Raw genomic sequence first — 20,810 nt, forward strand, 5'->3', positions numbered from 1 at the left:
TATGTTGGACACCTGTCTGAATGAGCAAGCCTGTCTTGTACGCCACAAGCTGGTGCTCAGCACAGTGCCTGGAAGTCAGCAGGAGCTCGGTCCTCATGGTGGGATCGATGGACACCATGTCACGGTGTGTATGTGTGTGTGTGTGTGTGTGTGTGTGTGTCTGTAGTGTTTGGAATGGAGGCTGTAGCTGGGTTGTGCACCCCGTGGGTGCTAGCGTGGGTAACCCTGTGGGCATCTGGGACCTCTGGTGACCCTCACCCCACGTCACACTGCAGAGCGAGCCTCGTGGATAGGGCACTGGAACCAGCGTGCCTACCCTTGCCTGCCTGTGCCTCAGTTTCCACATCTGCACAATGGGGGTGACCATCCCTGCCCTCCTGGGCACCAGAAACAGGTGTGAGTCTGTGGGCGTGGTGGCAGCCCGTGGGAAGCCATAGGGCACTTTCACAGGTGAGATCAGTTGGGAGAATGGGTGTAAGCAGGCATGCCTGTTTTTTCCCCTGATGCGCTGGGGGCTGGGGGTAGACTGGGGGGGAGGGAAGAGGAGAACCGGGAGGCAGACGGCCTGGGGGGAGGGGGAATGAGGGGATGGCAGCTGGGAGAGGAGGAGGATCTGGCTATCAGCCCGCATCAGACACCACAGCCCATGGGGATGGAGAGAGGGGCCCCTGTGGGGGCCATGGGGGAAGGGACTCGGGGGACTGGCCTGGTACGTGTGGGGTGCCCCTGGGGGAAGAGGATGGGGTCCCCTAAAAACTGGTGGGGGAGGGGGATCACATAAAGCTGGAGGAGTCTATCTTAAAAGCTAGGGGAGAGGGGTCTTCCTAAAGGCTTGGGGTTGGCATCTCCTATGTAGGCTGCACAGGAAGGGCATCACTATAGAATTTCTGGGGGTGGTGTCAGGGGAGGCAGGTGTCTTCAATGGGAAGGGGCAGGGCGGTACCTGGATTACAGGGGCATGGCCAGAAGCCTCAGTGGGCGGAGCTAGGGCTTCCCAGTGTCTTCAAGGCCGGCTGGTGTGGCCAGAGGACTCAGGGTTGTGACCTGGGCCCCACCCTGGAGCCCCCACTCCCTCCCCACCTCCACAGCCTTGGCCTTCACCATGGCGGGAGGGAGACCGCATCTGAAGAGGAGTTTCTCCATCATTCCCTGCTTTGTCTTTGTGGAGGTGAGGACCCCAGTACCTTCTCCAGAGGGGGTGCACACGTCTTCCTGGCTCTTTCTATCTCTGCCCAACCTCATTCTCCTTCCCCATGTCCATTTTTCCATCTTCCTCGCTCCAGTCCTGCCATCTCTCTGCCTGACTTCTCACTCCCTGTCTCTCTGGGATCTCTGTGCATATCTGTTTTCCCTTGAGAAGTGGTTACGAGCTTGGACTCAGAAGTGGCACTCCCTGGGTTCCAACCCGGCTCTGCCCCATCCACACTGCAGGAGTCTGTCTCTCTCATCATCTCTCTCTTTGCTTTTTCCAAGCCCTGACGCTTCTCTGCCCCTCCCCCCACTACATCTCCCTCTATCTCTCTCCATCTTCCAGGTTCTCTCTCTAACTCCATCTCTCTCCATCTTTGTGTCTCTGTCTTGTGGCCTCAGCTCGGGCCCTGACCCTCTCTGTTCTCTCCCCATTGCCTCTCCTCACTGCGGCTGGGTGGCAGTCGGTGCTGCTGGGTGTCGTGGTCCTGCTGGCTTACCGCTTGGAGTTCACGGACACCTTCCCTGTGCACACCCAGGGATTCTTCTGCTATGACAGTACCTATGCCAAGCCCTACCCGGGGCCTGAGGCTGCCAGCCGAGCACCTCCTGCACTCATCTATGCCCTGGTCACTGCTGGGCCGACGCTCACGGTGAGACTGTGGGGGTCACCTTGGTTGGACCATGTGGGAGGACCTCCCAGGAGGCAGGCTGGCCAGGTGGGGTGGGTGGAGAGCTGGGCTTGAAGGCCAGGAGGTCCCTGCCTTGGTCTCACCCACAGATCCTGCTAGGGGAGCTGGCGCGTGCCTTCTTCCCCACCCCACCTTCAGCCATCCCCATCACCGGGGAGAGTACCATTGTGTCCGGGGCCTGCTGCCGCTTTAGCCCGCCGCTGCGGAGGCTGGTCCGCTTCCTGGGTGAGAGACAGAGCCCTGGGTCAGCCCCGTAGTAATGGTGGGGCAGTGGGTGCAGAGGAAGGGGTTGTGGGCAGGAAGGAAGAGGGCCTAGAAGTACCATGATGGTGGCTCCAGGTAGCAAAGAGGGACTTGGGCTCTGGCTTATTATCAGTGGCCCCAGAGGAAGAGTGACCAACGCAGTAATAGCCAATCCAGGGACAGGTATAAAGAGGCCCAGAGATGCCATGAGGGATCTCCTAGGCAGTCCCAGGCATGGGCCCAATCTTGATGTGATAGCATTGAGGGGTTCAAGCCCAGCTATAATGGGGTTCCAAGGGAGGACCCGCTATTGACATAGTGGTAATCCTAGAGGGACAGAGGCCAGATGTACTGTAATGAGGGTCCCAGGGAGAGGAAGCCTAGAGTACCGTCATGGTGGCCCCAAAGGGATAGAGACCTTGGTCCCATTATAATGTGGTCCCAGGTGTGCTTTAATGGCAGCCACAGGAACAGGGATATAAGGGCCCAATGGAGCCATAAGGGGGGCTCTCAGGAGAAGGGCGAGGGGGGCATCAGGACCTAGAGCATGAACCCCCTGTCTTCTCCCACCCCTAGGGGTCTATTCCTTCGGCCTCTTCACCACAACTATCTTCGCCAACGCGGGGCAGGTGGTGACTGGCAACCCCACGCCACACTTCCTGTCAGTGTGCCGGCCCAACTACACGGCGCTGGGCTGCTCGCCGCCCTCACCAGACCGGCCCGGGCCCGATCGATTTGTCACTGAACAGGGCGCCTGTGCTGGAAGCCCCAGCCTTGTGGCTGCCGCGCGCCGCGCCTTCCCCTGCAAGGACGCGGCCCTCTGCGCCTACGCGGTCACCTACACGGCGGTAAGCCCCAGGAGCTGCAGGTTAGGAAACCGGGGCAGGGGCTGGGTGGTGGCCAGCGGGCAGGGGGCCACCAGGACCGCAGCCTCTGATTCCTCCACACCCAGCCTGGGCGCTGTGACACTGCCACTAGGGCAGAGCCTACACCATTGGAGGCTCTGGCCCCTCTTCTCAGATCCTGACCACACCCCTGAGCCTGAGTCCATTGCTGCACATTGACTCCGCCCCATTGGCATCTGGCCACGCCTCCTGACCCAGTAATGCCATGCCCCAGAGAGGCTATTGACTCCACCCTCTGAGATCGGGACATTATCCCTGGAGCCAGGTCCCCAAGATGCTACAGGCCAGGTGCTGGATATTGGCTGGGAGACTAGGTGGGTGGGTTTTGACTTGGCCCCTTGGAGTTGTTGCCCCTCCCCTGGGGCCTTGTTTATACCTTTTGTTGCCCTGGCCAGGCCTCTTACTCATGATTGCCTTGGGACTTCTAACTCTGTCCCCTGCTTTTCCCTGGTCATACCCCGTGTTGCTTTGACTCCATTTTCTAGGGTCCGTCCAGGATTATGCTCCTAACTCTGTCAGTGGTCCCCTGGGGCTGGGGGACTCCACCTCCTGGAGCTCCTGGACCTTCCCCTTTAGCTCTGACTCCACCCTCTGGGGTTCTGTGACCATCCTAGATGTCCCCATCTATGAATCTGTACCGAGGACACCTGGGCCCCAGACCTTGTCCACTGTCCTTGGGTGCTCTAGCCACACCCCCAGCCCTGCAGGCAGGGCCCATGGGACTCCATGACCCTAATCCCTGGGGATCCCTCCTTTCCACCCAAATCCCGACCCCTCTCCTTGTCCTTATGGTCTCACCTCCTGCCAGAGCACACTGTGAGTCATGACTCCATCCCTGGAACCCCTGGCCATGTCCCCTAGCCCGGATCTCAGAGTCCTCCTGGGTTCGGAGACTTCGCCTCCACTTGTCCCCTAACCAGTCCGGCTCCCGCAGATGTACGTGACTCTCGTGTTCCGGGTGAAGGGCTCCCGCCTAGTCAAACCCTCGCTCTGCCTGGCCCTGCTGTGCCCAGCCTTCCTGGTGGGTGTGGTCCGCGTGGCCGAGTACCGCAACCACTGGTCTGACGTGCTGGCCGGCTTCCTGACCGGGGCGGCCATCGCCACCTTTTTGGTGAGTCCCCTCTCAGCCATCCCTGCACTGGAACCCCCTCATCAGCCCCCCTGTCCTAGAGGCAGGACTTCATGATGGCAAAGGGTGTGGACGCTATGTGCCCTTGAGCCAGTCCCTTAACCTTACCCTGCCTTGATGTTCTCATCTGTGAAATGGGATACCAGGACCAGGGTGAGGCACCACCTTGAGTGCAAAATATAAGATGGTGCCATGACACTGAGCAATCAAGATAATTAATATTTTAATGAAACATTTTACAAATCAAAATTAATACAAAACAATAATAATGTCCCCAGTTCAGGCTAGGTGGGGTAGCTCACACCTGTAATCCCAAAACTTTGGGAGGCCAAGGCAGGAGGATCGCTTAAGGCCAGGAGTTCAAGACCAGCCTGTGCAACATAGCAAGACCCTGTCTCTACAAAAAATTACTGTGAGCTATGATCCCCCCACTGCACTCCAGCCTGGGCAACAGAATGAGACCTTCTCTCTAAAAATAAAATGAAATAAAATAAAAGGATGGAATGCTGCTCCTACACAACTTGGTCTTACTCACGTCACCCTAGTCTGGGCCCTGTGGGATAAAAAGTAATACTACCTACCTCTTAGTAAGGAGGAAAGGATAGTGCTTGGGACCAAACCTGAGCCTCACTTTCCTTATCTGAAAAACGGGGATGGGATTTACATAACTCCTATACTCCTGGCTCCAGGCCTCAACACTCCTCTCCCTCTGTCCCAGGTCACCTGCGTCGTGCACAACTTCCAGAGCCGGCCGCCCTCTGGCCGAAGGCTCTCCCCCTGGGAGGACCTGGGCCAAGCCCCCACCATGGACAGCCCCCTCGAAAAGTTAAGTGTGGCCCAGGTAAGGGGGGCCGGGGGCTGCTCCCGGCTGGAGAGGGTGGTGGGTGGAGGGGGCTCAAGGAGGCAGGAAATCAGGGAAAAGGTGGGAGTCTCAGGGCTTTGGGGAGGTGGAAGGATCGCCCATCTCTGTGGACACCACCCTCTCCCTCCTGAGAGGACACTGTTAATCCTGAGAACTCCGGTTATCTTTTTCATGGGGCTCTCTGCCTGACGAACCCCTTGTGGCTGTGGCCAGTGGGGCCCAGGGGGCCTGCTAGCCCTTTCCCTCTCCCTCTTTGTCTCAGGAACCCGAGGCCTGCAGGCCGCATTCGACACCGGCACGGCTCACCCCATCCAGTGAGTGTTGGGGGAGTGGGGTGATAAGCAGGGGGACTTCCAGATTGGCGGCCACTGCAACAGAAGTCTCCCCTGTGCGTTCATGGCCCCCTCCCAAGGTTTCTGATTCCCTGATCTCTGACCTCTAGAGCCGCAGAACTGCACCCGCCGTGGCCACCTGATCCCCAGCTGTGTGTCCTCCAGGGCCCCAGCCATGTGTTCGTCTCCCCGTGTGCCCCGCCCTCGACTGAGGTCTGAGCCAACGCCCCTGCCGCTGCCCCTGCCCCTGCCAGCACCGACCCCCAGCCAGGGCCCCTCGCCTTCCTCTCCTGGACCTGGGGGGCCAGGCGGGGGTGGTGGACGTGGCCGGAAGCTGCTGCTGCCTACGCCCCTGCTGCGGGACCTGTACACCCTGAGTGGACTCTATCCCTCCCCCTTCCACCGGGATAACTTCAGCCCTTACCTGTTTGCCAGCCGTGACCACCTGCTGTGAGGCCCAACCACCCACCCAGAATCTACCCGGTCCCCACTTCTTCCCTGCCACACGTGTGTGTGCGTGTGCCATGTGAGTGCCAAAGCCCCCTGCCCCCAAACCAGCCGGGCCCAGGTACCAGAAGATGGTTTGAAGAACATCTGGGGGAACCCCCATCCCCTCCTGCCATCTGGGACATCCCAATGGGCAGAGATGCAGGGTGGGCCCTTGCCCCTAGCATTGCCCTTTTAAGGGCTAAACCCTGACCCCATTGGCCATTGCCTGGCCAATGAGGGTCCCTAATTCTCAGAATTCTAACCACAAGGAGTTTGCCCCAGCCAATGGGAGCCTGCCCCTCACTTCTTAGAATCCTCAGGCAAGAGGGCAACTCCAGCTAGTGTTCAGCGTCTGAACAGCCAATAGGAGCCCTTGGTTTCCAGAATTTCTAGAGTGGGTGGGTATGATTCCAGTCAATGGGGGACCGCCCGTGTCTAAGCATGTGCAGTGGAGAGGAGGGAGATGACGTCATTTTTTGCCATCCAGTCCTCTCTCGGAATCAGGGAGTCCCGCTGGAGGGTGGGGGCAGGCTCCCCCATATCAGGGTCCTTGGGGGCACCCCTTCCCCTCTTAGCCCCTCCCCTGTGTGCAACCTCTCACTCAGTCCCTCCAAACTCCCTACTTAAGCAGGGCTTGCCCCAGTTCAGCGGTTTTGGGGTTCAGGGTGCTGTGTCCCCCCTCACCTGTGCCCAGGTCACCCCAAACCCTTCTGTTATTAGGGATTTTTTCTTGGAACACACCCCCATTTTTCACACTGCCCCCCATGCCTCAGCCTCATGCAGATGTGCCATTATGGGGGGCATGGGTGGAGCAGAGGGGCTCCCTCACCCTGGGCAGCCAAAGGCAGCGGACAGAGGAGACACTGTCCCCCTTTCCTGCCCCCTCCTCATCTTTAATAATGACCTGGCTTCTCATCTTTAATAAAGACCTGTTTGTAACAGAAGTTTGGCCACCTGCCTTCCTCCCCCGGGTGGTGGGGGCTGGAGAGGACTTTAATCGTGGGCTTAGATGTCTGTGAAGTTGGGTGTGGGTGTGTTGTCACAGTGCATCTGAGGGCGATTGTGGAGAGGCAGTGGGAAGCCATGGGGCCAGCGACTTGGGCTGAAATCCTGGGTCAGCATGTCTTGGTTGTGTGGTCTCAGGAAAGTTAATTCACCTCTTTGTGCTCTTGTTTTTTCATCTTTCAAATGCAGACAGCCTCTCAAGCCACTAAGGCACACACACAGTGAGGGGCCTGACATGCCTGTGTGTCCCAGGCAGCGTCCTGTTTCTGATCACAGCCATGGCACAGAGGGCACAGGGAATAGGGTAAGGAGACCCTGGGTGACCTGAGAATGAAGGGGTATGCTGCTGGGCACAAGGAACCTCCAGGCTGAACACCTGGCTATACAGATGAGAGAAGAGAAGCTGATCATGAGGTTATGTTGAGTCTAAACCACCTGAGAACTCAGAGGAGACTAGGGAGGTAGGAAGGGGCATGGAGCTACAGGATTCCCCTCCAACTGTGGCTCTGAGGGCTTCAGACAGGACATGTAGGACCTAGAGTCATCCAGGAACCAGGAAAGGGGTCCTGTTAGTGTCTGGCAGATGAAATTCAGGTGCCCCCTGCAGGCTGGCCTGGCTACTGTCCCCACCCCTGTTCTACCTGCTTCCCTTCTCCACTCACTCATTCAACAAACACTATAGAGCACCTCCCATGTGCCAAGTTGTCTTAGTCTGTTCAGGCTGCTACAACAAATGCCAGGCCGGGTGTGGTGGCTCATGCCTGTAATCCTAGCACTCTGGGAGGCCGAGGCGGGAGGATCGCTCGAGGTCAGAAGTTCAAGACCAGCCTGAGCAAGAGCAAGACCGTCTCTACTAAAAAATAGAAAGGAATTAACCAGACAACTAAAAATGCATAGAAAAAATTAGCCAGGCATGCTGGTGTATGCCTGTAGTCCCAGCTACTCGGAGGCTGAGGCAGTAGGATTGCTTGAGCCCAGGAGTTTGAGGTTGCTGTGAGCTAGGCTGATGCCACAGCACTCTAGCCTGGGCAACAGAGTAAGACTCTGTCTCAAAACAACAACAACAACAACAACAAAAAACAAAAACAAAAACAAATGCCATATATTAGGTAGCTTATAAACAACAAATTTATTTCTCACAGTTCTGGAGACTGAGAAGTTGAAGGTCAAAGCACCAGCCTATTTGGTGTCTGGTGAGGGCCTGCTTCCCCATAGGTGGCAGAAAGATGAAGGATCTCTCTGGGCCCTCTTTTATAATGGCACTAGTTCCATTCATGAGGACTCCATCCTCATGTCCTAATCGCCTCCCAAAGTCCCCACCTCCTGACACCATCACCCAGGAGGTTAGGATTTCCACATACGCATTTGGGAGGTGGGACACAGAGATTCAGACCATGGCGTAAGTGTTGTTCAGGCACAGGGGCTATAGCAGTGAACAGAACAGGCTCAATCTCTGCCCTCATGGAGCTCACATTCAAATATGTGAGACAAGAAACAAGATAAACAAGCTATATACAGACCCACAGTTCCAAATTTCACAGAAGTCTGAAAACCATATCTTTTTATAAAGCATTTGTGGCAAAATTTAACATGAACTGACATGAGGTTATGTATAGCTTTTACTTAACTCACTTGATGTGAATATCCTTATATTTTCTGCAGATAAAGTGTTTCACTTGGGGATGTTACCCCAGGCCCCACTATGGGTGTTATGAAACACATAGTATTTACACTACCTTTCTTTTCAAAAATCTGAAAAATTCTGAATTCCAAAGTCTAGGATCAGAGATTTAGGAAAAGAATTGGGATCTCTGGTATAATAGTGATATGTGATAAGGAGGAAACTCAAGCTAGGAAAGACATTGTTACAACTGTGGAATAGGGGCACAGTTTGCAATTTAAAGAGAGTGATCAGAGAAGTTCTCTCTGAGTAGGTGGCATTGGGGGAGAAGGAGGGCGGGAGGGAGGGAGCCATGCAGATAAATGATGGAGGTGGGGTGCGGAGCATTACAGAGAAAGGGAATGGCAAGTGCAAAGGCCCTGAGGTGGGAACACACCTTCTACGTTCAAGGAACAGTGAGGAGACTGTGTAGCTGGCACTGAGTGAGCAAGAGGGAGATAGAGGAAGAAGAGGTAGGGGAGATGGTGGGGCTGGTCGTAGGCCACGGGGGGATGAGATGGGAAGACGAGAGGATGGAAGGCAGAGGAGAGACAGAATCATGGGGCTCCCTGCCTGAACGGCCAGGGCTCACACTCCTGAGACCCACAGTCCCACCAGAAGCCCAGCTGCATCTGTCTAGGGCAGGAAGGAAGGAAAGCTTCAGCACCACGGACAGCACACCCAACCAACCCCGGTGGCGCTGTCCATGGTGCTGATGATGACCCCGGGCAGAGAATGGGTAAATTGGGGGATGAAGTATATTGTCCCGATGAGGAGGGTGGTGACAGCAGCCCTGGCCTTGGCCTTACTCCCATCCCAGGACGGATGATCTTAGGTAGAGAACACAGACAAGCCTATACTTGCTTGTTCAAAAGCCTTCTCAATATGCCCCGTGGGTCTCACAGCATCTCAAACTCCACTTGACCAAAACAGAGCTCTGGTTTAGAATGTGAGCCAAAACATGACCATCTTCTGCTCAAAGCCCTCTCATGGCTCCCCATGGAGCTCAAGTAACAGCCAACCTTCTCCCAGCGCCTCAGGACCTTTTCACTTGCTGGTGTCTCCACCTGCGACGTTCTTCCCCTGCATATGTGCATGAATCACTCCCTGACCTCCTTCAAGCCTTCTCTCAAATGTCACCTTCCCAGTGAAGCCTGCCCCGACCACCCCATTCGAAATTGCAGAAACAAACAAAAAACTGGCCTAACTTCCCTTCTCCGTGAATTTTTTTTGACATATACCAATCATCTGCTCACATTCTATTTAAATTCCTTGTTATGTTTAGTGGTCATTATCCATCTCCATCACTAGGATGTCAGCTCCACCAGGACAGAGACTTTATCTGTTGTCTGTTCATTGTGGGGTTTTCATGCCTAGAACAAACCCTGGAACACAGTAGGTGCTTAATAAATGCTTGCCAAATGAATGAACTAATCACTTAAGGATGTCAATAAACTAAGGAGAGGAGCAGACTGACTCCGAGCCACTCCCAGGTCCAGTTCCGCCTGCAGGCAGCTATACTCCTCCACGAATCCAGTCTATGGCAAGTGTCTTTCCATCAAGACATGAAGACAGAATTCTGAGAAGTGAAAGACAGAAGGACTGTGTGCATGAGGGACTTGCCAAACGTCTGCATCTTTATCTCCAAATGTTCTCACTCAGCCTACATTAATGAGCACCGACTTTGTGCTAGGTGCTGTCCTAGATGCTAGGGACCCAGCAGTGAAAAAAAGCAGGCAAAGACCCTACCCTCATGGAGCTGACATTCTAGTGGGAAGAAATGCCATCAGCTAAATGCATAACATCGGAAATGACGTTATTTGAAGAAAAATAAAAACAGATAAATGAAAGATTGAAGGGTGTGCAATTTGGGGCAGATGGTAGGGAAAACCTCTCTGAGTAGGTGATATTTGACCAGAGACCTAAGTGGAGTGACAAAAATGAGCCAGAACAGCTGGGTGTGGTGGCTTATGCCTGTAATCCCAGCATTTTGGGAGGTCAAGGTGGGAGAGTTGCTTGAAGCCAAGAGTTTGATACCAGCCTGGGCAACATACCAAGACTCTGTCTCTACAAAAAAAAAAAAAAAATTTTTTTTTTCTTAAACTTAGCCAGGCATGGTGGCACACGTCTGTAGTCCCAGCTACTTGAGAGGCTGAAGTGAGAGGATCACTTGAGGTTATAATGAGCTATGATCGCACCACTGCACTCTGGCCTGGGCAACAGAGCAAGACCATGTCTCTAAAAAAGAAAGAAAGAAAGAAAGAAAAGAACCAAAGGGATATCTGGGAGCTGACTGCTGTAGGCACGAGAACAACAAGTGCAAAGGGCCTGAGGCGGGGCTGTTTTCAGCAAGCCCCCATGTGTGTAACTGTGCTGGACTGTGTGATGTGGAAGTCACTACTGGGTGTTTGTGCATCTGGAGTGTTGTAATGTGACGTCAACCATGGGTTGTGTATCTGCTGGGGGAGCTGAGATGGTATGTTTTTACAGTGCAGTGTAACAGTGTGCCTCATTGTGTGTGTGTATGTGTGTGTGTGTGTGTGTAGTGGCAATGGCATAGTTGTATCCGAGTGTGTTCTGGTGTGTGTTGTGCAAGGGAAAAGGTGTAGGGGTGTGAATGTGGGACACAGTGTGTATAGGATGTTTTTGTCAGAGTAGGGCAGGGCTGTGAGCATGTTGGTGATGGAGATTCTGGAAGTGGAATATATGCAGAGATGCCACGGAGTGGGTGTGTGTGTAGAGGAGTGTGGGGGTGCCCAGCTGTGTCAGTGGGTGTGCTGGGGGATGTTGTGAAGCTGTTTTCTGGTGCCAGAGAGAGAGAGAGAGAGAAAGAAAGCTCAGGAAATCTCAGTTCCGCCCTGCCTCTGGGTCTCCAGGCAACAGCACCACTTTGAAGTTACCAGGAGACAAGGTTGCCAGGGCAACACAGGCGTGAGTGGCAGCTCTGGGGCGAAGTCTGGGTGAGGAGAGCCAGCCAGGGATCCCGATCACTCACTGTTTCACCTTCGCTCCCAGTTTCCCATCAATCCCACTTCCTTCTTCCTTGATGTAACAAGCATATATTTGAGAAAGTACAACGTGCTAGGCTCTGTTCCGGGTCCTAGAGAGACAAAAGTGAACAAGACAAACAAGGTTCCTGCTGTATCTCTCCCTCAATCTCCCAGACCCTGTCTCTTTGTCTCTCCTGTTCCTTTCTTTGGCCTATGGTCCTGCCTTCCCCTATACCAGCAAGACTCAAAAAGCCCCCAGGCCAGTAAGGAAGTTGACCCTCAGAGACGGCTGCTGGTGTTTTGCACACGTGTCCTGAGCCTGTGGCCCCAGACCCACACTCGTGCCATACGCAGGTGCACAGAGAGACAAGCACACAGCACATCCCTCCCTCTGCCTCTCAGTTGTCATTGGGCGACACCAGCAAAACCACACACACACACATGCCCATCACACTATTCCATGAGCGCCTCCTTTTATAGGCGAACAAAGGAGTATGTCAATGGTTTGCGCCTGCTCCCTCCAACTCTCAACCCTTATATTTTTCTGATTAGCTCACAAAAATAGTGTTCGTGCTGCTTCCCCAGCAGCCTCCCTCACGAAAACGGCTAATCTCCCTCTAACGCCCGCATTTCCTTCACGATCAGACTAGGTTGTAACCATTGGCCCACTCGCCAGGGGAGGAGCTAGCCAATTGATCTAATTTTGATGGACAGATGCACAGACCAATGGCGAAGCTAAATGTACTGTAACCAATGAGGCCTCGGCTTGGGCAGGATTAAGACTCGGAACGCGCCACCGATTGGACAGAGATACGTTGCAATGGCGGAGACGCTGAGGCGGGTGCTAAGCGCGGGTATCGCGGCTTGGCCTGGGGAGAACACGGCTGAGGCCGGACCGCCTTTGTTGCTGCTCGGCGCTCCAGGCTCTGGAAAAACAGCGCTGCTCTTTGCAGCGGCCCTGGAAGCGGCAGGGGAGGGCCGAGGCCCCGTCCTCTTCCTGACCCGGAGGCCTCTTCAAAGCCTGCCCTGCGGGACTGGAGCGACGCTCGACCCAATGCGCCTCCAGGTAACAGTGGGGCGGGACCAGAGGCGTGCCAACCAATGGAGAGGCGTATCGGGGATTGAGTGACAGATCATCAGGCCAATGGCGGGGACGGTGGCAGAGCGAGCTGAGCAGCCATGTTGGGGCGGAGTCAGGAATGTGCGAGGGGTGGGACTATGCGGAGTTTAGATAAGATTGAATGAGAGCCTATCCAGTGATAGGCGGTGTTAGCTAGACGCGGTGCCCAAAGGGTAGAGTCGGGGCAATTAAAGGGGTGCAGCTAAGCTAAAGTCTAGTGTAGATCAAGGATGGGCTCGGACTCGGGGCGGGTTTTCCGAGGAAACGTTGCCCTAGAGATTTGGCAAAAAACCATGAGTACTGGAAAGAGGGGTGAATACGAGAATATTTGACTGCTCTGAGCTACTTCATCCTGGAACCAGCTGTCTGGGGAGTGAGAGCCTCGTCCAGGAAAGTATGCAAGGAAGCAGGGTTGCCAATGCGGGGAGTCTGGCTTTTTGTGCTGAGTCTGGCCCTTTGCTTCTTTTCCTTCCTCTAGAAGATCCGCTTCCAGTACTCACCCTCAACCCGAGAGCTTTTCCGGTTCCTGTGCTCTGCCCATGAGACCCCAGGGCCAGCCCCCTCTCTTATGCTTCTAGATGGCCTGGAGGAATACCTAGCGGAAGACCCAGGGCCGGAGGAATCCGCCTACCTGGCCGCCCTGCTTCTGGACACAGCTGCCTACTTCAGCCACCGCCTTGGGCCTGGCAGGGACTGTGGGCTCATGGTGGCCCTCCAGACCCAGGAGGAGGCTGACAGTGGGGATGCCCTGCATCTGGCACTGCTACAGCGGTATTTTCCAGCCCAGTGCTGGCTGCAGCCGGATGCATCAGGTCCAGGCGAGCACTGCCACAGAGTCTGCCTGGAGCCAGGCGGGCTGGGCCCCAGGACAGAGTGGTGGGTGACTTTTCGACCAGGTGGAGAAATGACAATCACCCCGTGGCACACTCAGGCTGGTGAGCCCAGTTCAGACAAGAGTTCAAGCTCTGGAGGCCACCCCTAAGCTTTGGTGTGTGATACCCTTTCCATGCCTTAGTTTCTCATAACTGGAATACTTACCTCAGGGACATGTGCAGATTCAAGACCTAAAGAATGTAAAGTGCTTTCTTTTTAAAAAACAGTGTTATCATGTACATATAATACCCAATGAACAAAATGTTTAGTTTTGCTATTTTAAACTTTATAAAAAGAGTTGCATGACAAATGTAATCTTCTGAGACTTCTCTTTCCACTCAACATTGTTACTAAGATTCAGCGATATTTTTCCGTTCATTCCTCTCCCCTTATTGCATAAAATTGCATGAGTGACTATACCCCAATTTATTCATCAGATTGACTTTTTTACTGCTAAGAACATTCTTGCACACATGTCCTGGTACATGCGTGTGTGTTTGGGATATATACCTAGAAGTGGAATTGGTGGAGAATGAGGTATGCATATGTTCAGCTTTCTTAGGTTATGCCAAACTTTTTTTGAGGGGGGGAGGAAGGAGAAGATAAGGCCTTCCTCTGTCCCCCAGGCTGGAGTGCAGTGGCCCAATCATAGCTCACTGCAGCCTCCAACTCGTGAGCTTGAATTATCCTCCTGCCATAGCCTCTCAGGTAGCTGGGACTACAGGTCTGCACCACTGTGCCTGGCTAATTTTTAAAAAATTTTTTTGTGGAGACAGGATCTCACTATGTTGCCTAGTCTGGTCTCGAACTCCCAGCCTTAAGCAATGCTCTGGGCTTGGCCTCCCAAAGTACTGAGGTTACAGGTATGAGCCACCGCCTGGCCATGTGCCAAACTTATTTTAAAGTAAACTAGAATTCCCATTAAGTTACTTGGTAACACTTGGTGTCATCAGAGTGCTTTCGTAAAGCACAGTCTGATTCAGAATAATGCCCTATGAATTGTTGTTATTAGTGGCAGAAACTAGACAGAGGCTCACTAAACAGCTTTCCTTTCCCTGTTTGTATAACTAAACTACATTTCCCAGCCTTTCATGGTTCTAGCTGTGGCCATGTGACTATTTCTGGCCAATGAAATGTGAGAAAAAGTAATAGAGACCATTTCTAGGCCAAATCCCTAAAATGGCCTGTGGAATCTTCTGCATTCTCTTTGTTTGTTGACTGGCAGGTTGTAGAGGATCCATCTAAGGATGCCAAGGTGACCCTAAGGGAAGATGAAGCTACAGACCAGAAGAATCTAGACCTTTGACTCATCCCAGAGATGGCTGCCCATCTGTTTGAATTAAGATAAGAGACACTTAATGTCTTAAGACACTAAGATTTAGGAGCTGTGTGTTATGGCAGCTAGTGTAATTTATACTGACTAATTTACTTAATTATGATTAGTATTCAGATTGCCACGTCCAGAATTTCAGACTGAGCTCAAGGACTTTAACTGCTGCCCGTACGGCCTAGGCCCAGGGAAAGATGGGGCACAAAGGGTGTTTGTAGAAGTCATGGTAGAAAAACTTACATATATATACGTGTGTGTGTATATATATATTTTTTTTCTTTAAAAACTATACATATTTACAAATACTGCAGGTTTGTGATTTCCTGAGCAGGATGGATTGGGCAGACAGCCAAGGCAGCAATGCCCATCCCTGAGGGAGGCCTCACTGTCATGTTCAGTAAGTCTTGGGCTTGCACCAGCACTTGGGGTCATATTGGTTTTTTTTTTTTTTTCCCCCAAACTGGCCCATTTTACTTGTTTTTTTTTGAGACAGAGTCTCACTCTGTTGCCCAGGCTAGAGTGCCGTGGCGTCAGCCTCGTTCACAGCAACCTCAAACTCCTGGGCTCAAGCAATCCTCCTCCCTCAGCCTCCCGAGTAGCTGGGACTACAGGCATGCGCTACCATGCCTGGCTAATTTTTTCTATATATATTTTTAGGTGTCCATATAGTTTCTTTCTATTTTTAGTAGAGACGGGGTCTCGCTCTTGCTCAAGCTGGTCTCGAACTCCTGAGCTCAAACGATCCACCCGCCTCGGCCTCCCAGAGTGCTAGGATTACAGGCTTGAGCCACCGAGCCCGGCCACTTGGGGTCATATTGGATATCCAAGCATCTGTGTGCTGGTGTCCTAAGAGCAGGCCACATAGCTCGGGGGTGGAGCCTCAGGGGTTGGGACAAGGCTGTTCTCATAAGGGTTAGAGCAGGAGCCATTGGATGAGCCCCCTTGTGCTCCCTGGGAGCTCCCTGAGCTGTAGTCCGTTGAGATACCAGAGTCAGACACCACGAGGTACAGGTACTTTAGGTGGGGCGGGGTGGAGGGCAGCTCAGGGGGCAGTGCCTGAGGACACAAAAGCTGGGAGCTGGGGTCTAGGATGGTATACTCGAAGCTGACAGCTGAGACCCCCTCTGAGCTGGGCTCCAAGGCCAAGGCAGATGAGCAGGAGGATGCTTCTGAGCCTTCATCCATGGCCACCACGTCCACACTGGTACCTGGCCCTGGGAGGTCCTCGCTGGGTGGGCTCCGGGGCAATAGCCACTTGTCCAGCACCAGGTAGGTGTCCTGGGCATCCTTACTGCCCACAGGCTCCAGCAGGGGCCCCTCATCATCCACCTCTGGTTCCACTGCTTGTGTCACCCCCCAGGAACGCTCAGAGAGGACTTCCAAGGGGGCGGGTATGTCCTCTGTGAAGGGGGTGCAGGGACTCCACCACAGACAGCCATCATTCTGATACAGCCACAGCTAAAGAAACAGCACCAGCCTGCTCAGAGGCCTGGGGCTTTGGCCGTGAGAAGCAGGGCAACCCCAGGCCCTGAGGGGACAATCAGGCCACCTACCTGGAAGTTACCCTTGTGGGTGGTGAAGAGGCCCTTAAACTCACTTTCCGGGCTTGGAATGCCAGGCCAGATCTTCTGCTTCAGAGCCCTGTTGCAGCCAGTAGAAACAGGTACATAGATATGAGTCACTGAACACCCACCCATAACCCCTCAGCACCCAGTCACAGGGGCACAGAAACTCCTGGTCCCTGCGATCACGATGGAGGCAGAGGGGTGCATCAGGGCTGGGGAGCAGGGCCTTGGGCTGAAGCTTCAGCAAGGCCCTACAGAAAGGTAACTGGAACAGGGTTTTGAAGGATGCGTAGGAATTCAACATACACTAACTCATACTCCCTGTAATCCTGGCCCAGGCTTTGCCTGGAGATCTGTGAGGTCACTTTCCTCATCACCTCTTTCCATGGTTCCCCGAGACATTAAGAACAAAATCCAAACTCCTCCCCACAACCCTGCAGAATGCCCTGTGTGATATAACCTCTGTCACCTCCCTCACCTCATCGTCCGCTACTCCCCCTGACACACTGCTCTAGCCATATGACTAGACTTGAAGCTGCTTCAATGTTCCAAGGTCATTCCCACCTCAGGGCCTTTCCACTTGCTGTTTCTTCTCCCCACTTTTCATGTGACTACTTCCTTCCAACCTTCAGATTTCTACTCTAATGTCACCAGGGGACTACCCTGACCATCCAGTCATGTCCCTGTGCCTTGTTTGTTTCTGTGATATCACTCATCACAATTTATAATCAGATATTTGTTGGTTCCCTTGCTTGTTGGTTTGACCATGATATGCACAAGGTCAGGGACTTTGTAGTTCAAGGTCAGGTTCTCCACTCTCCCTCCAGTGCCTAGCACATAGCTAGCACTTGATATGTATTTTCCAACCAAGTAAATTAACAGGGCCATGAAAGACAACTAGAAGATTGGTTAGTGGACAAGGGAGGAAGGGCATTCCAGGCAGAAGGAACAGTATGTGCAAAGTCTTTGGGGTATGAAATGACATGGTATGTGCTTGGAAATACAAATACCTCTAGGCAGCTGGTCAGGTCATAGTGTCTGAGGAGCTTGACAACAGGGGCAGGGAGGCACTCAGGGGCTTCACTCTCTCCCTTAAATCCATCTGGTTGATTTTACAAAGTTGGGAAAAGGAACTAGCAAAAGAACCCAAGAAGTGGCAGCCACTAATGTAGGAGGAAAACCAGGTGAATGTCCCCAAGGCAGAAAGTTTTAACAGGAGTTTGGGTCTGCTCTGGCATGCATGCATTCCAGCCCTGCCACTGACTCGTGTGACCTTGGGCAAGTGCTTGCCCCTCTCTGAGCCTAGGTTTGCTCAGTAAAAGAGGGACATCGGTGGGGAGGGGTCTGGGTCAGATGCCCAGTCGGGGAGCTCACCGGCGGTGGGAGAGCAGGGCGAGCACGGCCAGCAGTAGCAGGATGAGCACGAGGATGAGGGACAGCGTCAGGATGAGTGGGTCCAGGTCTGGGACGCGAGGAGGGGGGTCAGGGCGGTAGGTTTGCCTGGTGTTTTTCCCCAGCCCCTCCTACGCCCCCGCCGGGGGCCTCACCACTAGCGGTCAGCAGCGACGCAGGCTCTGACCAGGCGCTCCAGAAGCCCCCGAAGCTCGGCTCGGCCATGCGCGCGCGGACAGCGAAGGTGTAGCGCGTCTGGCCCCGCAGGTTGCTCAACACGCACTCGGTGCGGCCCTCCAGGATCTCCACCTGGGAGCGGGGCCCGGGGGGGCGGGACCAACGGGGGCGGGGCGGGCGAGCAGAGAAGAGCACTTCAGGGCGGGTCCTGGCAGGGCCGAACCAATCAGGGAGAGGAAGGACAGTGGCCAAAGCATTACATTGGAACCAACGAGAGAAGGGGCGGAGCCCAAAAGGCTCAGGGCCAATCAGAGCGAGGATCCCAGGGAGCAGAAGGTCGGACCTGTGCTATTTAAAAACCTGGCCAGGGCTTATAAAAGCAGCCGGACCTTACAGGTGTCCGGAGTTAGGAACTAGGCAACGAGAGGGGTTGGGGTTCAGGCGCACTGGAGAGGCGTCAGGAAAGGGGGCATGTCTGTGGGCATGGAACTGCCTTGGTCATCAGGGCAATGGGACGTGGGTCGTCAGGGGTGGGGTCTATGGGGGCGAGGCCATGGGGGCGGGACCGTGGTGACAGTCAGAGCGGGAATTCAAGAGGCTTGGCGGGGCCGTGGTCAGTGGACCTTTTGGGGCTGGGTGGTAGGGACAAGCCTCACCTTCTGCGCCCCCCCTTCGCCGTTGCCTGCTGAAACGTCCACCTCGTAGCGGATGTGAGTCGTCATGGGTGCCCCAGGTGGCGGGAGCCAGCGCAGCACCACATGGCCGCCCTCGTCGGCCAGCCGCGCCAGCAGCCCCACGGGGGCGTCCAGGAGCACTGCCGAGGTGGGGGAGGTTGGTCATGTGCGCGGAGACTGAGACTCCCCCTCCCCCGACCACTCCCTCATTCCCCGTGCACTTACCCACTTCATTGATGTGGATGATACGGTGATAGCGCAGAGCGCCCGAGGAGGCCTCTGTGACCAGCAACTCTAGGGGCACGAAGCTCGACGTGTCGGCCGTAGGCAGCGAGCACCAGAAGCGCACCGCGCCACGAGCCGTGGGTGCCTGGTGCAGGCGACACGGCTTCCACGGCTCACCCCTGTGTGCCCAGGGACCCAGGAAGGAAGGGAGCAAGTTGGGAGGGGAAACCTGGGAGTTTGTTTGCTTTACCCGGACCATGGGTGCCTTTTGGATAGTACCACCAGGGGGCGTCCCAGCCCCGACGTAGTGACGTCTTAACCACGATTCCGAGGGATTATTGCCCTAGCCCTGAAGTTTAGGGTCGCGTTCCTGCTGTGATCAAGGGACGGTTCCAGCCCCGGCCAATAGGGGGCGTGTCAGTCCTGGTCTGGCAGGCTGCCCACTAGTGACCACGACTGGAGGCCCTGTCCCGCCTCAAGCACCAGGGGACTTCCGAGGCTACGACCTCCGGGGAGCTGTGCCCCGCCCGCCCCTTCCACGCGTGGGCGCGCCCGCCACGTCCGACTCACTCGAGCTGGTAGGAGAAGCTGTAGTTGCTGGGGCCTACCCCAGCGCTCGCCGCTTCCTCCCAGAAACACACCAAGTCCTCCAACCGCTCGGTGAAGCACAGAAGCTCTTCGGACCCGCGGGTCGCAAGCAAGGCCGCTGGGGAGGGGAGACAAAGGGAGGGGGTCGGGGGGGGCCGAGCCTTTCCTAGGGACCACAGCCTGCCTCCCGCCGCCTGCGCGCACCCGATAAGAAAAAAGCCCCGCCCCGCCCTCTCCGCCAGCGGGGCCCCTCGAGGGGTCGCAGAGGGGACGCCCCCGAACCGCCAGGGACAGGTTGCTCGTCCTAATGTCCTCCCCCCCCCACCCCGACACACACACGCCCACCACGTGGCGGGCTGAGCTGGGCTCAGCCTTCAAGACCTCGGCCTCCTGGGGCTGCCAGCCCCTCCCCAGCCAAGGACGTGCTCGCCTAAGGATGTGTGCGGAGGAGGCGTGTCCCCTATCTGCCCAAGCAGGCTCCCCGCTGCCCGATAGCGCCAACCGTGCCCCCTGTTCCCCTCCCTCGACAGGGCTGGGCAAGGGATCTGGCGCCCGCACGCAAACCGTGTTTACAGTCGCCTGCGGCCCGGCCCCTCTGATTCCGACCCTGGCTTTATCCCCTCTCCCCCAGTGGAGAGTCTGCTGAGTCCCATCTCTTCAGGGACACCAGCATCATGTTTGCTCCATTAGGATTTAGCATGTCCCAGACCCCGTGAAAAGATAAAGCAGGAACCTTAAGCCCCTCTCTAGCTTCTCCACCAGGAGACTTAGACCCCTGCATGCCCCATCAGGACCCATTCTTGGGGTTCAGATGCCAGCTTGGCCCCCAAGACCCAGTCTGGGGGTTCAGAACCGGGCATGGCCCCCAGGACCCACACTGGGAGTTCAGGCCCCAAGCATTGTCCTTCAGACTGTAGTGTGGGGGTCCACACACAGCTCCATCCTTACCTTTGCTCTCAAACTTGGGGTCTGGGAGGTTGGGTGGGGGGGCCCAGGCGGCCCCAGCCAGCAGAAGACAGAGGGAGCCAACCCGGGGCCAGAGGGGCGCCCTGAGGTGGTCCATGATGCAGCCCCCACCACGGGGGTGCCCAGGGCTCCTGCCCCTCCGCCCCCCGCCCTTGGCACAGTCCACAGCTGGGTCAGCAGCTGCCTCCGCCGGACACAGCTGACCAGACCCTTCCCGACCAGGCGCCTCCAAGTGGCAGCTCCCCCGAGTGGGCGGGGCCAGCACTCAGCCTGGGCAGAGATAAGCGCCTGGCGGGAGGGGGCAGGGGCCCTTCTTGGCCCAGAGGCCACTTGTTGGGGAGTGGGGGGGCGGGAACATCTGTTCTGCCGTCAGACACACTTTTTTGCTATGTGACCCTGGACAGG

General features: G+C 55.3%; 3 protein-coding genes across 3 annotated transcripts; 2 read left to right on the forward strand and 1 right to left on the reverse strand.

The window, feature by feature from the left end:
- Positions 1-275: 275 nt before the first annotated feature.
- PLPPR2 (phospholipid phosphatase related 2) lies at positions 276-6,784 on the forward strand. Its single transcript, XM_045546327.1, has 9 exons — positions 276-450; positions 1,089-1,168; positions 1,653-1,841; positions 1,970-2,105; positions 2,700-2,971; positions 3,963-4,139; positions 4,876-4,998; positions 5,282-5,333; positions 5,462-6,784. The coding sequence occupies exons 2-9, from the start codon at positions 1,103-1,105 to the stop codon at positions 5,803-5,805; spliced, it is 1,359 nt and encodes a 452-aa protein (XP_045402283.1). The 5' UTR covers positions 276-450; positions 1,089-1,102; the 3' UTR covers positions 5,806-6,784.
- Positions 6,785-12,286: 5,502 nt separating this feature from the next.
- SWSAP1 (SWIM-type zinc finger 7 associated protein 1) lies at positions 12,287-13,742 on the forward strand. Its single transcript, XM_045546339.1, has 2 exons — positions 12,287-12,561; positions 13,094-13,742. The coding sequence occupies exons 1-2, from the start codon at positions 12,316-12,318 to the stop codon at positions 13,595-13,597; spliced, it is 750 nt and encodes a 249-aa protein (XP_045402295.1). The 5' UTR covers positions 12,287-12,315; the 3' UTR covers positions 13,598-13,742.
- A 1,800-nt stretch (positions 13,743-15,542) lies between these two features.
- Positions 15,543-20,810, reverse strand: EPOR (erythropoietin receptor). The gene is made up of 8 exons (XM_045546427.1): positions 20,388-20,810; positions 19,422-19,557; positions 18,852-19,030; positions 18,609-18,766; positions 17,931-18,084; positions 17,758-17,845; positions 16,372-16,459; positions 15,543-16,276 (listed from the first exon to the last, which is right to left on the reverse strand). Exons 1-8 carry the CDS (start codon positions 20,500-20,502, stop codon positions 15,665-15,667), a joined length of 1,530 nt encoding a protein of 509 aa, XP_045402383.1. The 5' UTR covers positions 20,503-20,810; the 3' UTR covers positions 15,543-15,664.

Source organism: Lemur catta, chromosome 1 (genome assembly GCF_020740605.2).
Source record: "Lemur catta isolate mLemCat1 chromosome 1, mLemCat1.pri, whole genome shotgun sequence".
Taxonomy (NCBI): Eukaryota; Metazoa; Chordata; class Mammalia; order Primates; family Lemuridae; genus Lemur; species Lemur catta.

Excerpts from the sequence above, each read along its gene's own strand:
- PLPPR2 (XM_045546327.1), top strand. The coding sequence starts at position 1,103 with ATGGCGGGAGGGAGACCGCATCTGAAGAGGAGTTTCTCCATCATTCCC. Across the intron at positions 2,106-2,699 it reads GAGGCTGGTCCGCTTCCTGG|GGGTCTATTCCTTCGGCCTC; the intron begins GTGAGAGACAGA and ends TCCCACCCCTAG. Across the intron at positions 2,972-3,962 it reads ACGCGGTCACCTACACGGCG|ATGTACGTGACTCTCGTGTT; the intron begins GTAAGCCCCAGG and ends CGGCTCCCGCAG.
- SWSAP1 (XM_045546339.1), top strand. The coding sequence starts at position 12,316 with ATGGCGGAGACGCTGAGGCGGGTGCTAAGCGCGGGTATCGCGGCTTGG. Across the intron at positions 12,562-13,093 it reads TCGACCCAATGCGCCTCCAG|AAGATCCGCTTCCAGTACTC; the intron begins GTAACAGTGGGG and ends TCCTTCCTCTAG.
- EPOR (XM_045546427.1), bottom strand. The coding sequence starts at position 20,502 with ATGGACCACCTCAGGGCGCCCCTCTGGCCCCGGGTTGGCTCCCTCTGT. Across the intron at positions 18,767-18,851 it reads CATCCACATCAATGAAGTGG|TGCTCCTGGACGCCCCCGTG; the intron begins GTAAGTGCACGG and ends CCACCTCGGCAG. Across the intron at positions 18,085-18,608 it reads GCGAAGGGGGGGCGCAGAAG|GTGGAGATCCTGGAGGGCCG; the intron begins GTGAGGCTTGTC and ends CCCCGCTCCCAG.